We start from the raw sequence: 12,555 nt of genomic DNA on the forward strand, positions 1-12,555 counted from the left end.
ATTTTGCTGATGTTTTTTTCTTTACCTGGCTATGTGCTAAAAAGTAAAAGTTTTTTTTTTTTATCCCATAATGTTTTGATATATCTATTATGTGACTATTATTTTTGATCTTGTGATGTGCACCTTTTAAACTTATTGTGACGCTCTTGTATTTCAGATGACTTGTCAGCTGCCATGTACAGCCTGTCCACTAGAGGGAGCTCAACTTTCTGTTTCTGGCAAACTCCATAATTTTATGGGTTAAGAGAGCATGAGTTAAGTGTTTTCTGCTTTGATATGAAACCTACAAGACCTCTATAAAATGAAAGGTCCTGATGGTGTAAATATTCAATGAACTGAATGTAATGAGATTGTATGATAATGTAGAATTGAGTATTGTGATTCTATCAGACTAATTTGGATACCTAACCCCACTCTCAGTGTAATGATATTGTTTGAAACAATGACATATGGGAAGCCATCTCTATTTTTTTTTTTTTTTTTTTGAGTATAAATTTTACAACAATATATGGCAAATCATACGTCAACAGTAGTAGGCTCTTTAGAAAACGGAGCACACAATGTAAACAGAATTATAACATAACTAAAAATAAAAAAATAATAGAATAAAGTAGCTAAGGGGTCTCTTCTTTTTTAAGGCATCAATAATGTTCAGTAGATTTTTTGCTTTTTTCTTTTCCATATACTTCAGTGATTTGCAGTACAGTGATACTACTCTCATAAAAACCACCAATAAGGGTTGTGTCTTAAAACATTTACATTTATGGATATAAAATTTACCTAAAATAAATAAAGTATTCAGCAGAAATTCAGTTTTTTTATCCTCCATTATGATTCCAAATGTAATATTATTTCTGGTGAAATGGGAGAGAGAAAAGATTTTTGATTCTAGCCAATCATACATATCACACCAGAAAGTGTTGCTATGAAGACAGAAGAAAAATAAGTGATCCGTAGTCTCTATTTCTTCATCACAGAATATACAGCTATTGTGATCAAAACTGAACCTTTGTCTAAGGAGTTCTCCTGAAGGAAAGGCCTATATATCGTTAAATATTTAGAAGTGAAGTTCTTTTGCTTTTGGAGGTAAAGTTTAAGAAGTTAATGAGTAGTTTCTTTAAGGTAGGCTGACAGAAGGTATGAGAAGCTGAGTTCCTGCTGAATTGCATAGGATATAAAACATTTGTAAAGAGACCACAGATCACTCTGTTTGGCAAAATCTTACTTGAGAAATCATGTCCATCAATCATCTTCAAACTAAAACACAAAACTTGTTGTTCTGACTGTTGCATACCATGTAAGCGGATTTAAATATTTGATCATGGTTCAGGAGGAATTAAATCACCCCATGTAGTCGTACCTTGCAATGAGAAGTGTTTGCCTTTTTGTTGCATCCTTCTTCTTTTAATAATTCTGAAATTATTTACATGGATCCCACCGTATACGTATTAACATGTGTATCTTGTGTCTCTCGTTTACCATTAGGGCTGTGAAAAAAAAATCGATACAGCTGAGTATTGCAATATTTTTTTCCATGATACTGTATCGATTTTCCAGCCCCTCGTATCGATACATAAAAAAAAATTCATGTTTTAAATGGATTTAAAATGTCCTAAAAATCCCTTTGAATTAAATAGTTTTGACTCAATTTGTCCACTGAGTTATCAATATAATGTGATGTACATATTAGACTACCCAGGTGGTACACAGCAAGTTGTATTTTAAGCTCCATTGTGAAATTTTCAGTAAATTATGGAGTATTGCAATGTATCACAATATCGTGATACAATCGTATCGTGAGGTCCTTGCCAATACCCAGCCTTATTTACCATGTAAAGTGTATTTGAGTACTTAGAAAAGCGCTATACAAATAAAATGTATAATTATTACGGTTGCTGTTTCTGTGTCTCACAGTTTACAATACCTTTAGTAAGTAAACATTTGCAGGATCATGTTTAGGAATGTAAAATGGTCCTGCCATAACTGAAAATAACGGAAAACTGATTTATGACGACAACGCTAATTCATGTCCCTCTTTCCCAGATAGAGACAGCAACAGCCACACAGAACAAATATGAACTGGAATTTATTGTTTTTCCCTCCACATCCAGCTCACTCCTGAATCTACGCAGAAGCATATTTCACAGCTCAGCTTCCAAAACATGTGCATCTAATGCCTTGGCTTTAATTCTCATAAAATACCTGGGTACTGAAACGGCTCTATTGTCACATACAAAAAAAGTAGAGGAAAGGTTTGGTTTTTTTGTAACTTTGACACAGTAAACAGGCTATTTGTTAGTTAGACTTTCACTTTGTAGCACAGATGTACAGGAAAAGGCGACAGTAGAAAAGTTGCAAGGTGCTGATGTTCACTTGGGGGAAACTTCATCCAGCTTGGGCTCTAAAACACACAGAAAGGAGAGTCGTTAGCTTGATGAATGTTAAAGTAATCTGTGATATTTTCATATAAATATAAATGTCTTGAGGATCTTTCAGACTAGGGCTGAACGATTTTGAAAAAATATCTTGCGATATGATTTGCGATATTAGAGGGAATGATCATTTTTACATCATTATTCTCATTTTCATTGAAAAAACGTATTAAAATGATTATGGTGTGATTTCTGCGGGGATCTGTACCAAACAAAGATGTTTTCTTAAGTCTGTAGAATATGATGTGTAGGCCAGGACATCTCTGCAGCACCACAATATTTCATTTAAAATGCTATTTTGACACATTTCACCTTTAACAAATATTGTGCCTCCTGCGATTTGAAAATTGCAGTAAAATCGATAAAATTTCGATTAATTGTTCAGCCCTATTTCTGACTACCACCTTTATGTTTGTTTGGTTCAAACATAAAGGCAGCCTCTAGCTCCCAGGATCCTACACAGTTTTCATTGTAAAACTCTACGCTTATTTCATTATGAAGATTTGATTTGACATTCAACATGATGTATTGCTTTTTTCTGCATTTTAGACAAGCACCTACAAAAGTGAACATAATAAAGCCTGGTGACAAAACACGCCGATTGCTCCGATGCATTTTGTTGTTGCCGTTCAGATACATTGACAACATGCAAATAGGAATCGGGTCTGAGGCCTTTCAGCATGGAGAGCACTCTCATTGTTGTGTGCAGTAGTAGTATTGCTGCTGTAACCAGCGCCTGAGAACTGTCCCACATCTACGACCTGTGGCACCTACCACCGACTCCACCCACCTGGGAACTTGAACTCTGGGAAAGACGTGAGGTCTCCACTGCCGTAGAGTCTCTGGAGCTTCGTCACCTCCTCTGCCAGGGCCTTCTGGTAGTCGGCGCCCGCATCCACTAGCCCGCCAGTGGCCCTGCAGGAGGAACACAGGTCACATGTCAGAGGACTGAAATGTCAGGGCTGGTAGAGTGGCACTGTGCAAATAAATTAAAAGGGGCAATATGCAATTTTTTTTCAAATTAAAATAACAAATATTTTTTTTAAAAATAGGATACATTATACATTATCAGTCTGTAAAGCATTTACTGTGGGCGTGGCCAGTAGTGAGCTGGATTAAGTTATAATAACAAAACGGCAAAAAGTAATAGAAAACAAAAGACCAGTCAAGCTAAACTTGTGGCAGATGAGACCCGTTCAAACACACGGTGAACATCGGCATAATTGCTTTTAAAATATTTTTTCCACCGTCTGCTTCTTCGACTTCTTTACGGATGCTGGTTAACTCAGCGCCAGGCTGGATGCCGTTTCAAAGTAGGCAGCTTGTCAAGATGAGTGACAGGTGTTGGGGCTTGACCAACCATGGAGGAAGAGGGCAGGACTAACAACTACACTTTGCTCCCTCATGGCGAAAAAGTTGCATATTTCACCTTTAAAAATCATAAAATCATGCAACATGATGTTTTGCATGTTTCCATCTGAATCAGATTAGACCTTGTCCACTAAATCAAAATACTGACCTTATCTGAGCTTGGAAATATAAAGTTCTACCTGAGTGGAGTGCAGTTCGGAGATAACTGAGCATCAAAGATTTTGACATTCCAGCTGGCAAAACTTCTATCTACGCTCTATCTTCTTTTTAACCATTTATTTATTCTATTTAAAAAACACCACACAAGCACAATGTAACTTTCAAAAGATGAATACGTGGATAGCTCAATTTTGATAAATAAAATGTCAGATAGAACTTTATAATTCCAAGCTCACTCTTATTCAAAATAAGAGAATAAATTAATTTCAGTCAAGGGATTTGTGGGTGTCTATGCAGAATCAATCACATTAAAAATGAGACTTACTGGCTCTTTGTCGTGTACTGGCGTATGGAATCCAGGAAGAGCTTCTGAATTGGGTCCAACTGAGCTGAGAGTCACAGGAAAACAAAAACAACAATTACTTTCTCTTCCTAAAAACACTCGAAAACCACGACCATGCGTTTGGATATCATCTGTCCATTTGGCTAGAATGACAAAATGAAAACCAATCAGGTTTTAACCGTAAACCCTCATGCACAAATCAGCACCTGGGAGTGGTAGAAACAGTAGGCAGCTACAGGGGTAAGATAGGAAAAAACGTGTGAAAAGGTCAGGTCAGTCGACAGGTTAAAAAGTTGCTGTGATAGGTCATGCTAGGATGCTAGGCTACACATTTATAGCATCACTATGAGATCTAGTTTGTCTGCAGTCTATTTTTTTTTTAAAAGTCCAATTCAAATCCCAAACACAAACATTTGCACATTTACTTTTAACAGTGAATTCCAGACAACCAATTCAAACAAAGAAAAACAAATCGCCCCCCAGTCCACACACAGCAACCAGAGTGCCATCTCACTAAGTGCTTTTACCACGAAACGGGAAGGAAAGTTTACATTTACATCCAAAATACACCAAACAACCGGAACAGACATGTAGGGATCAATTACAAGTTACTTTTACCATGCGACTCCCAAATAAGTGTGTGAGGAAGTGTGAGGGGAAGGGAAGGAGGAAAGGAAGTTTAATGTAAAAAAAAAAACCCCAGTAGCCGTTGATAGGTGAGGCAACAGGTGAGCTGTAACCATAACATTAACCTTTAACAGTGCACTAAGTACCTTTAACATTAGCCTTAGTCTAAAACAGACACCAGTACAAATTCAAAATGGACAGTTCAGTGAAACCATAACACAAAACTGGGTGACGGGGAGCATTGAGGATAATTTCTTATCTTGTTGGAATATGTTGGGAAAGAAAAGGACAGGGAATGAAATTGTGGTGCTTAAACAAAAGGTTGCATCTGTCATTTTGGCTCGAACATCAAAATATAAAGTTATGGTGGAAAGAAAGGAGCACATTGACTTGTATGCAGGAGGGAAGAAAACAATTCTAGAAAGACAGAAAAGAAATGAGTGCAGTTAGCAGGCAGATGTTAGTGTGGACAAAAGTGAGGACAAAAACACGACTTAATGCAAATGAAAAGTGCCCAAAAAGACAACAAGCCAAGCAGATCCATCAAGGCAGAAAGCTGTGCAGATGGATGCAGTGAAGACATGCGTCACATGTAAGACAGCCGAAGCAGCACAGTGACAAGTTGGACAATGAATGCAGTACTTCAAAGACTATGTCAGGGACCCAGGTTGAAGGGAGCGGGGATGTGTAGCTTGAGTCTTACATGGATATGGCATGTGGAAGGGAGGTAGTTGTTTGAGGGATAAATGGCAAATTGGTTATGTCCTAAGAAATTAATACGTGAATTAATACTAGGACTACTAGAGGTAGGCTGTGCAAAGCAACAACAAAAAGTGCTTTTGTGATATCGGGTATCTTTACAGTTTATCCTTACACTTATCAAAAAAAATATATTGGATTAAATGGTGATGAAAATGACTGCTGGTAGACTGCAGGGTCCACAAGGGAAAGAGAAGGGTTTTTGTGGGGAGGGGGGGTGTAGTGTGTACCCTCAGACGGTTCGACCGGTTTGGGCTCGGCTGGGGCTTCCGCCTGCAGCTCCTCTCCTGCAGCTTCAGCTACAACTGGAGCGGGGTCTACCAGCTCCTCGGCGCTCTCCACAGGGGCGGCCGCTTCAGCTGCAACCTCAGCAGCCGCTTCAACAGGGGCAGCTTCAGCTTCTACAGGAGCTTCAGCCACAGGCTCGGCAGCAGCTTCCACAGGTGCAGCTTCCACAGGAGCTTCAGCAGGTGCAGCTTCAGCTTCTACAGGAGCAGCTTCAGCAGGGGCAGCTTCAGCTTCTACAGGAGCAGCTTCAGCCACAGGCTCTGCAGCAGCTTCCACAGGGGCTTCAGCAGGTGCAGCCTCGGGGGCGGCCTCCATAACCGGTGCAGCTTCAGCAGCAGGGGCTTCAGGGGCAGCTTCCACCGCTGGCTCTGGGGCAACTTCAGCTGCAGGAGCCTCCGCAGGAGGTTCTGCAGGGGCAGCTTCAACAGCAGGGGCTTCAACTGCAGCTTCTGGGGCAGCTGCAGCTTCAAGAGGGGCTTCAGCCACTGGGGCAGCAGCTTCAACTGCAGGGGCTTCAGCTGCAGGGGCAGCAGCTTCAACAGGAGCTTCAGGTGCGGCTTCAGCTGGGGGAGCAGCAGCTTCGGCTGCAGGGGCAGCGGCTTCAACAACAGGAGCGGCCTCTTCAGCGGCAGGAACCGCTTCAGCCACTGGTGCGGCTTCAGCCACTGGTGCGGCTTCAGCCACTGGTGCGGCTTCAGCGACAGCTTCAACAACGGGTGCGGCTTCAACTGCTGGGGCAGATTCAGGAATCGCTTCCACAATGGGAGTGGCTTCGACAACAGGTGTGGCCTCAGCTACTGGGGCCACGGCTTCCACTGCAGGTGTAGCGACTGCAGCCTCAGCTGCAGCAGCAGTGACGATTGGCTCTGCAGCCGGTTTAGCTGCAGCTGCAGCTTCAGCTGCTGCAGCGGCTGCAGCTGGGGAAACTTCTTTCTTGGGGAATTCCACAAATGTCCTGTGCTGGACAAGTTTCTCTATATCGAAGTACGTTTTAGCATCGGATTTTTCTAGGACGGAGGAGGAGGGTAAGCAGACAAGATGCATTAATTTTTTTTATGATATAATAAGATTGGATGATAATATGCCCATTATACACCCACAAATTTGACAAGATACCCCCAGTGATCTACACCAATACCAGTTTAAATCAAATAAAAAGTTATAAAAAAATAAAAATAGATCACAGGAGTAACTCAAAAGTTATGAGTTAGCCATCAAAGGGATATGGCAAATATACTGTGGATGAGCGCGCTTTAAATGAAAAAAACAAAACAAAAAAAGAACAGGGTGCAGAAATGCAACCATAACCTTAACCATAATGAGACACTGAGAATTAACACTGGTCCCAGTTTATAAAAAAAAAAAGGAGTACTCAGGTTACTTATATACTGTACGGGACCTGAAACACGTCAACACATTTTTTTTTGGCAATGTAACGTGAATATAGACTGTAAGGCTTGATATTGGTCAGCTCTATGGTGAAGTTAGTCAGTGAAATTATAATCTTCAACAGCTGTGGAAGGAAAGCATGTGGTTAAAATACAACAATCTACCACTAAAACCTTCCACTGCCGGCAAAATTGCGGTACAAGCATTATCGATTGGCTTTTAAGATAAGCCAAAGCAAATTATAAATTGGTATGATATGATTTGTTCAGGAAATGTAAAAAGTTTTCTATGTTAACATTTAACAGCAACAGTCAAAAGTAACAGAAGAAAGTAGTAATTTCTGGCATCTTCCACCATTTTCTGTTAGCTTAATTTCCATGTATCCAATGTGTTAAGCTTCACAAATTTGAAGTCACAAAAAAAATCCAACTGATTCTCAAGAGTTCAAGAGCAAATGGAGAACATGACAAAAGCAGCTGGTGGAGTCCCAACAGGTTCAGTTTGCTTTGTGTTGGTGCAACCAGTCTCTTTCCCTGCCGCAACACCTGAGCAGCTGCTGTAAATTATCTATCGTTTTTAGTCAACTTCCCCAGTTAAATAAGGGTAAAAAAAAAAATGTTTTAGCTTGACACAGGAGAAAAACACAATATTCCTGAGATCAAAGTTGGTTCCTCTGGCAGTGTCCTGGACACTCCCAATGTTGTGGGTTTGACTCAGACTCCTGCCCTTTGCTGCATGTCATCCTGTCACATTGTTCCAGTAATATTCCACTCAGTCTACGGGAAAGGAAGCACTAAACCACTCGCCATGCCCCTTAGTTGCAGCCAGCGCCTCCCTTTCCTCTGATTTTCTTGTGTCACACTGTTCAAGTCCACGAGCAACAACAGCTAACTAGCTAACTCACTAGGTTAGCTGGTAGCAGCTGGCCTGTCAATGAAAATAAAGATGGATAAAATTGCAGGAGGATTTGGACTTAGCAATATCAGAGGCATGTATTGCACATTCAGTCCTTCATTTAAAAGAACCACAACGCATTTAAGATTTTCAATGGTGGTTTGTATGCGATTATTTCATTGTTTAATAGCTAGCTACTACTTTTTGGGTCCGGTTTCCCCACGTTACTATTTTGCCAGCGCACCCACAAAACCACGCCCCATACAGCCAGCTCAATCACTACTCTCCACACTCCTCATTAAAAGAGTGGCTATCTGCTATTGGCTGATCTTTGGTGCCAGGTGATGTCACCTTCTACAGTGTACAACAGGTGGTGACCACATTTGGGTATTAGTTACTCTTTGAACAACTACAATGCATTTAAAATTTTCAAAATTGTCTTCGCATGTGATTCCATTGCAGCCCATCGTTTAACGGCTTGCTAGCTACTACTTTTTGGGTCTGGTTTCTCCTACGTTACCATTTTGCCAGCACACCACAAACCCACGCCCCCTACTCAACCTCAATCTCTACTCCTACATGGTCCTTAATGTGATTGGTCAAAGTATTTTTTTCTGTGTGGTCACTTCCCCAACCAGTGCAGACAGGAGAGACTGTCAAGAGAGGCTATATTCCACTCCACACAATATCTACAAACACAAAACTCGTCTTTGTACTGGATACTCTCATTGTTTTAGCATTGTACATTCTCCATGGTTTCTGTAAATGCCTCTTACAACTACTATGAATCTGCTGGATCCACTTACTGGTGTTCCAGTCTGGTGTGTCCAGGTTTATTCACTCTTCATAATCTTCAGTCCTCAAAAACTTTATTGATACATGCAACAATATTATCCGCAGATGCTCCAAGCCTGGGAGATCTTGAAGACAGCTGTAGCAGCAGAGTGAAGTCTTTCAATAATAAAGGAGGGAACTGGTTTTATCTTTATTTGCAGTGGACTTTTTGTGTTTCCTCCGTATTCATTTACCACAGCAAGGGAATTACCACCACTGCTAGAGAAAATGTGAAGTTAAAAATAGCATTGGAATGCAATCTTAATATCATCAAAAACTAATATACGTTTTGTCCAAATGTTTTAGAAATAATAACAAAAAACATTTGACACTACAACCTCAACTTGAAACACAACTTAGACCCAAACAGCGACAAATATGAGACAAAACTAGATTTATTCCCCTCAAGCACCACAGCTGCATAAAACTACAGAGGAAACTAGGGCTGAACGATTTTGAAAAAATATCTAATTGCGATTATTTTGACTGATATTGCAATTGCGATATGATTCGCGATATTAGAGGGAATGATCATTTTTACATCATTATTCTCATTTTCATTGAAAAACATTAAAATGATTATGGTGTGATTTTTGCGGGGATCTGTACCAAACAAAGATGTTTTCTTAAGTCTGTAGAATATGATGTGTAGGCCAGGACATCTCTGACAATATCACCACAATATTTCATTTAAAATGCTATTTTGACACACATTTACCCTTAAACAAATATTGCACCTCCTGAGATTTGAAAATTGCAGTAGGCCATATTGCGATTTCGATAAAATTTTGATTAATTGTTCAGCCCTAGAGGAAACACTCGTCAGAGTCGAGTCAGAGTGCCAGCGTTTAATCCAATACTATTCACGTTTACTCCTCAACCAGATCAATGATGCTTGTACCACAGCTTGAGCAGAGCGAGCCTCATCAGAGACCTGATGAAGGCTGTAAGACATGTTGTGGAAGCTGCAGGGACTTTTCGAAACCTACCTGAGTTCTTTTTCGGAGACTTCTTGTTTCCCCCAGATTTGGAGCTGAAGGCTGCAGCCGCTGCAGGAGCTCTGCTCAGAGTTCGCCAGCTCTCTGCCTGCAAACACTGGACACACACACACACACACACACACAGAGAGAGGACACTTCCTTTACTTTCAATCATTCCCTTTCGTTAAATGGGCAATACGGTAAGTAAGGTTTTTCCTGTCCCATAGCGCAAAATTAGCTTAATACATCTGTAGGGGGTTGATAGTGTTGTTGATCAATACCAATGACTCATCAATTACTTGGCCAGCTGCTGAGATTTCTGATTTTTAAAACTCACTTCGGCCCGTACCGTTATGCAACAAAAACTCCCCTCCTATTTCAACACTCTCCCTTTACTGCCCCAGAGGTCAATAAGGGTCAACGATTTTTAAGTGTTCCAACCACATGACTAACCAACCATGAAACTGCATTTTGAGGGCATCTTTCTTCCTTAATGTGATGCATTTCCTGTTGCAACAGGATTCTGGGGCGGGACATAACACGGGGAGGGATCATTCAAAATTTTAAACCAATTTCCAGAAAGTAAAACTAATGAGATTTTGAGAGAAAAATAAAATTTCTGGTCTTTTTTTTTTTTTTTTTTTTTTTTTATACATAAAACTGTCAGATAGGTGTGATGAGTTTCAAAAACATTTCTGTGTGACTTTAACCACTAACAAAATGGGCTTCTGTTCTTTTGAGGCAAAAATATCCAATGTAATCAATGATGTTATACTTGTGAGGGCTTATATGGACCTTACAATTAACATGCACATGCACAAGATAGTCGATATAGTCGATATATGTAAACTGAGTACAATTAATAAACTACATGATGTACACAACCAGTCAAATGTTTTGACACACCACATTTTTCTATATTTCTTACCATTTTCCACATTTTAGAATAACAGTAAAAACATCAAAACTATGAAATAACACAAATGGAATTATGCAGTGCCCAAAAAAAGTGTTAAACAAATCAAAACTATCTTATATTTTAGACTCTTTAAAGTAGCCTCCCTTTGCCTTGATGGGAAAGCAAAGGCTTTGGAAAGAAATTCATACATACTTCACTATTTATATTTGTCTAAGAAACACATTTCAAGCGTTTAAGCAGAAGCCTTTAGATCAAAAATGACTTATGATAATGAAAAACATAGTACTTTCCAAAAGGTGTGTCCAAACTTTTGACTAGTAGTGTACTATATAATTTCACTTTAAGTTTGTTTACCTAATATATCGATGGACAAATTTAAAAAGTTAAATTCCTTTGCAGTTAACGGTTGGGCTTCATGTGGCTCTCGTGCACAGGGCCTGCCTGTCTGGCTAAAACCTGTTTCAATGAAGTTAATGTAGCAGTCAGCGAGCAACATGCAGTAGGCTAACTGCAGCAAGTTTGTGCACGTCGATAATTTTAATAAGTTCACCCATTCATGATTCAAAAAACAAAACAAAAAAACTAAGTAAAGCACTGAGTTCACTACTAGCTCACACACACACACACACACACACTGCAGCAACAACTTTCATCCATATTGACAGTGGATGGATAAGCTGGTTAGCATGCTAGCTAAGAGGCTGCTAGCAGTGAAAACGACGCAAACAACCGATTTACAAAGTCCAACCCTCGTGTATTTACTGACCGAACCGCTGTGGCAAACATTCCCAACAACGGTGTAAAAAATGAAAAGAAATTCATTTAATATCCGCTTGACATTTCATTACCTTGACAGTGCCCAGTCGTCCTATCCTCAGCAGGGAAGCCGCCATCTTTCTGTCTGTGCAGTAACACGGTCTGAATCTGCAGATATAAATACACAGCGGCACACGCATTACAAAAACAGCTTTTTCACGCTATATTTTAAGCTAATCATCGTGGAGGAAAACAGGAGTGTAATGACAGTAAATCCGTCTGCAATTAAAATGTCCAACCTTGTCAATGAGAGGAAACCAGTAGGAAACAGCCTGCAGAAACCCGAATCAACAGAAACGCATTAAAAAGCGGATAACAGATATTACCTTTTGATATATAAAGATGAGTTCTGCTCCTGTGCTGGTGGCCAGTGCTCCCAGACCAGCTCACACCAGTTTATCACCTTTATGTAACGAGGCACCACACACTCACACACACACACACACTAGTGACGGAAACGCCCCCTTCGTGAGAAAGGCACTGCATGTGTTGCATGTGGTTTGTATGTTAGGACTTTATCTAGACATGGATGTGTGTTTTTTTCACTAGTCCATGCATTGTATGGTTGCACTTGCATTGTATGGCAGCTAATTTCTTACTAAATCTATTGGATGTCAGTCTAGTCGCATGGCTTTTGCACCATGGATTTTACATTAGTTTTCACTCTAAGTTGACTTTTTTATCCTATTAGTATTTATAAACCTAAATTAATCTCACTGAGCTGGGAAAACTCCTTTTATTCAC

The 12,555-nt window shown here is 40.0% G+C and overlaps 1 protein-coding gene across 1 annotated transcript; it reads right to left on the minus strand.

Moving 5' to 3' along the window:
* Positions 1-1,690: 1,690 nt before the first annotated feature.
* On the minus strand, positions 1,691-12,280 carry LOC139639201 (fibrous sheath CABYR-binding protein). Its single transcript, XM_071513283.1, has 7 exons — positions 12,138-12,280; positions 11,844-11,919; positions 10,086-10,191; positions 5,922-6,986; positions 4,288-4,351; positions 3,223-3,347; positions 1,691-2,401 (listed from the first exon to the last, which is right to left on the minus strand). Exons 2-7 carry the CDS (start codon positions 11,886-11,888, stop codon positions 2,370-2,372), a joined length of 1,437 nt encoding a protein of 478 aa, XP_071369384.1. The 5' UTR covers positions 11,889-11,919; positions 12,138-12,280; the 3' UTR covers positions 1,691-2,369.
* Between the last annotated feature and the right edge of the window lie 275 nt (positions 12,281-12,555).

The sequence above is a fragment of the Centroberyx affinis genome, unplaced genomic scaffold (genome assembly GCF_046629955.1).
Source record: "Centroberyx affinis isolate AG114_WGS23_722 - 3 ecotype Tasmania unplaced genomic scaffold, CSIRO-AGI_Caff_v1 ptg006947l_1, whole genome shotgun sequence".
NCBI classification, from domain to species: domain Eukaryota; kingdom Metazoa; phylum Chordata; class Actinopteri; order Beryciformes; family Berycidae; genus Centroberyx; species Centroberyx affinis.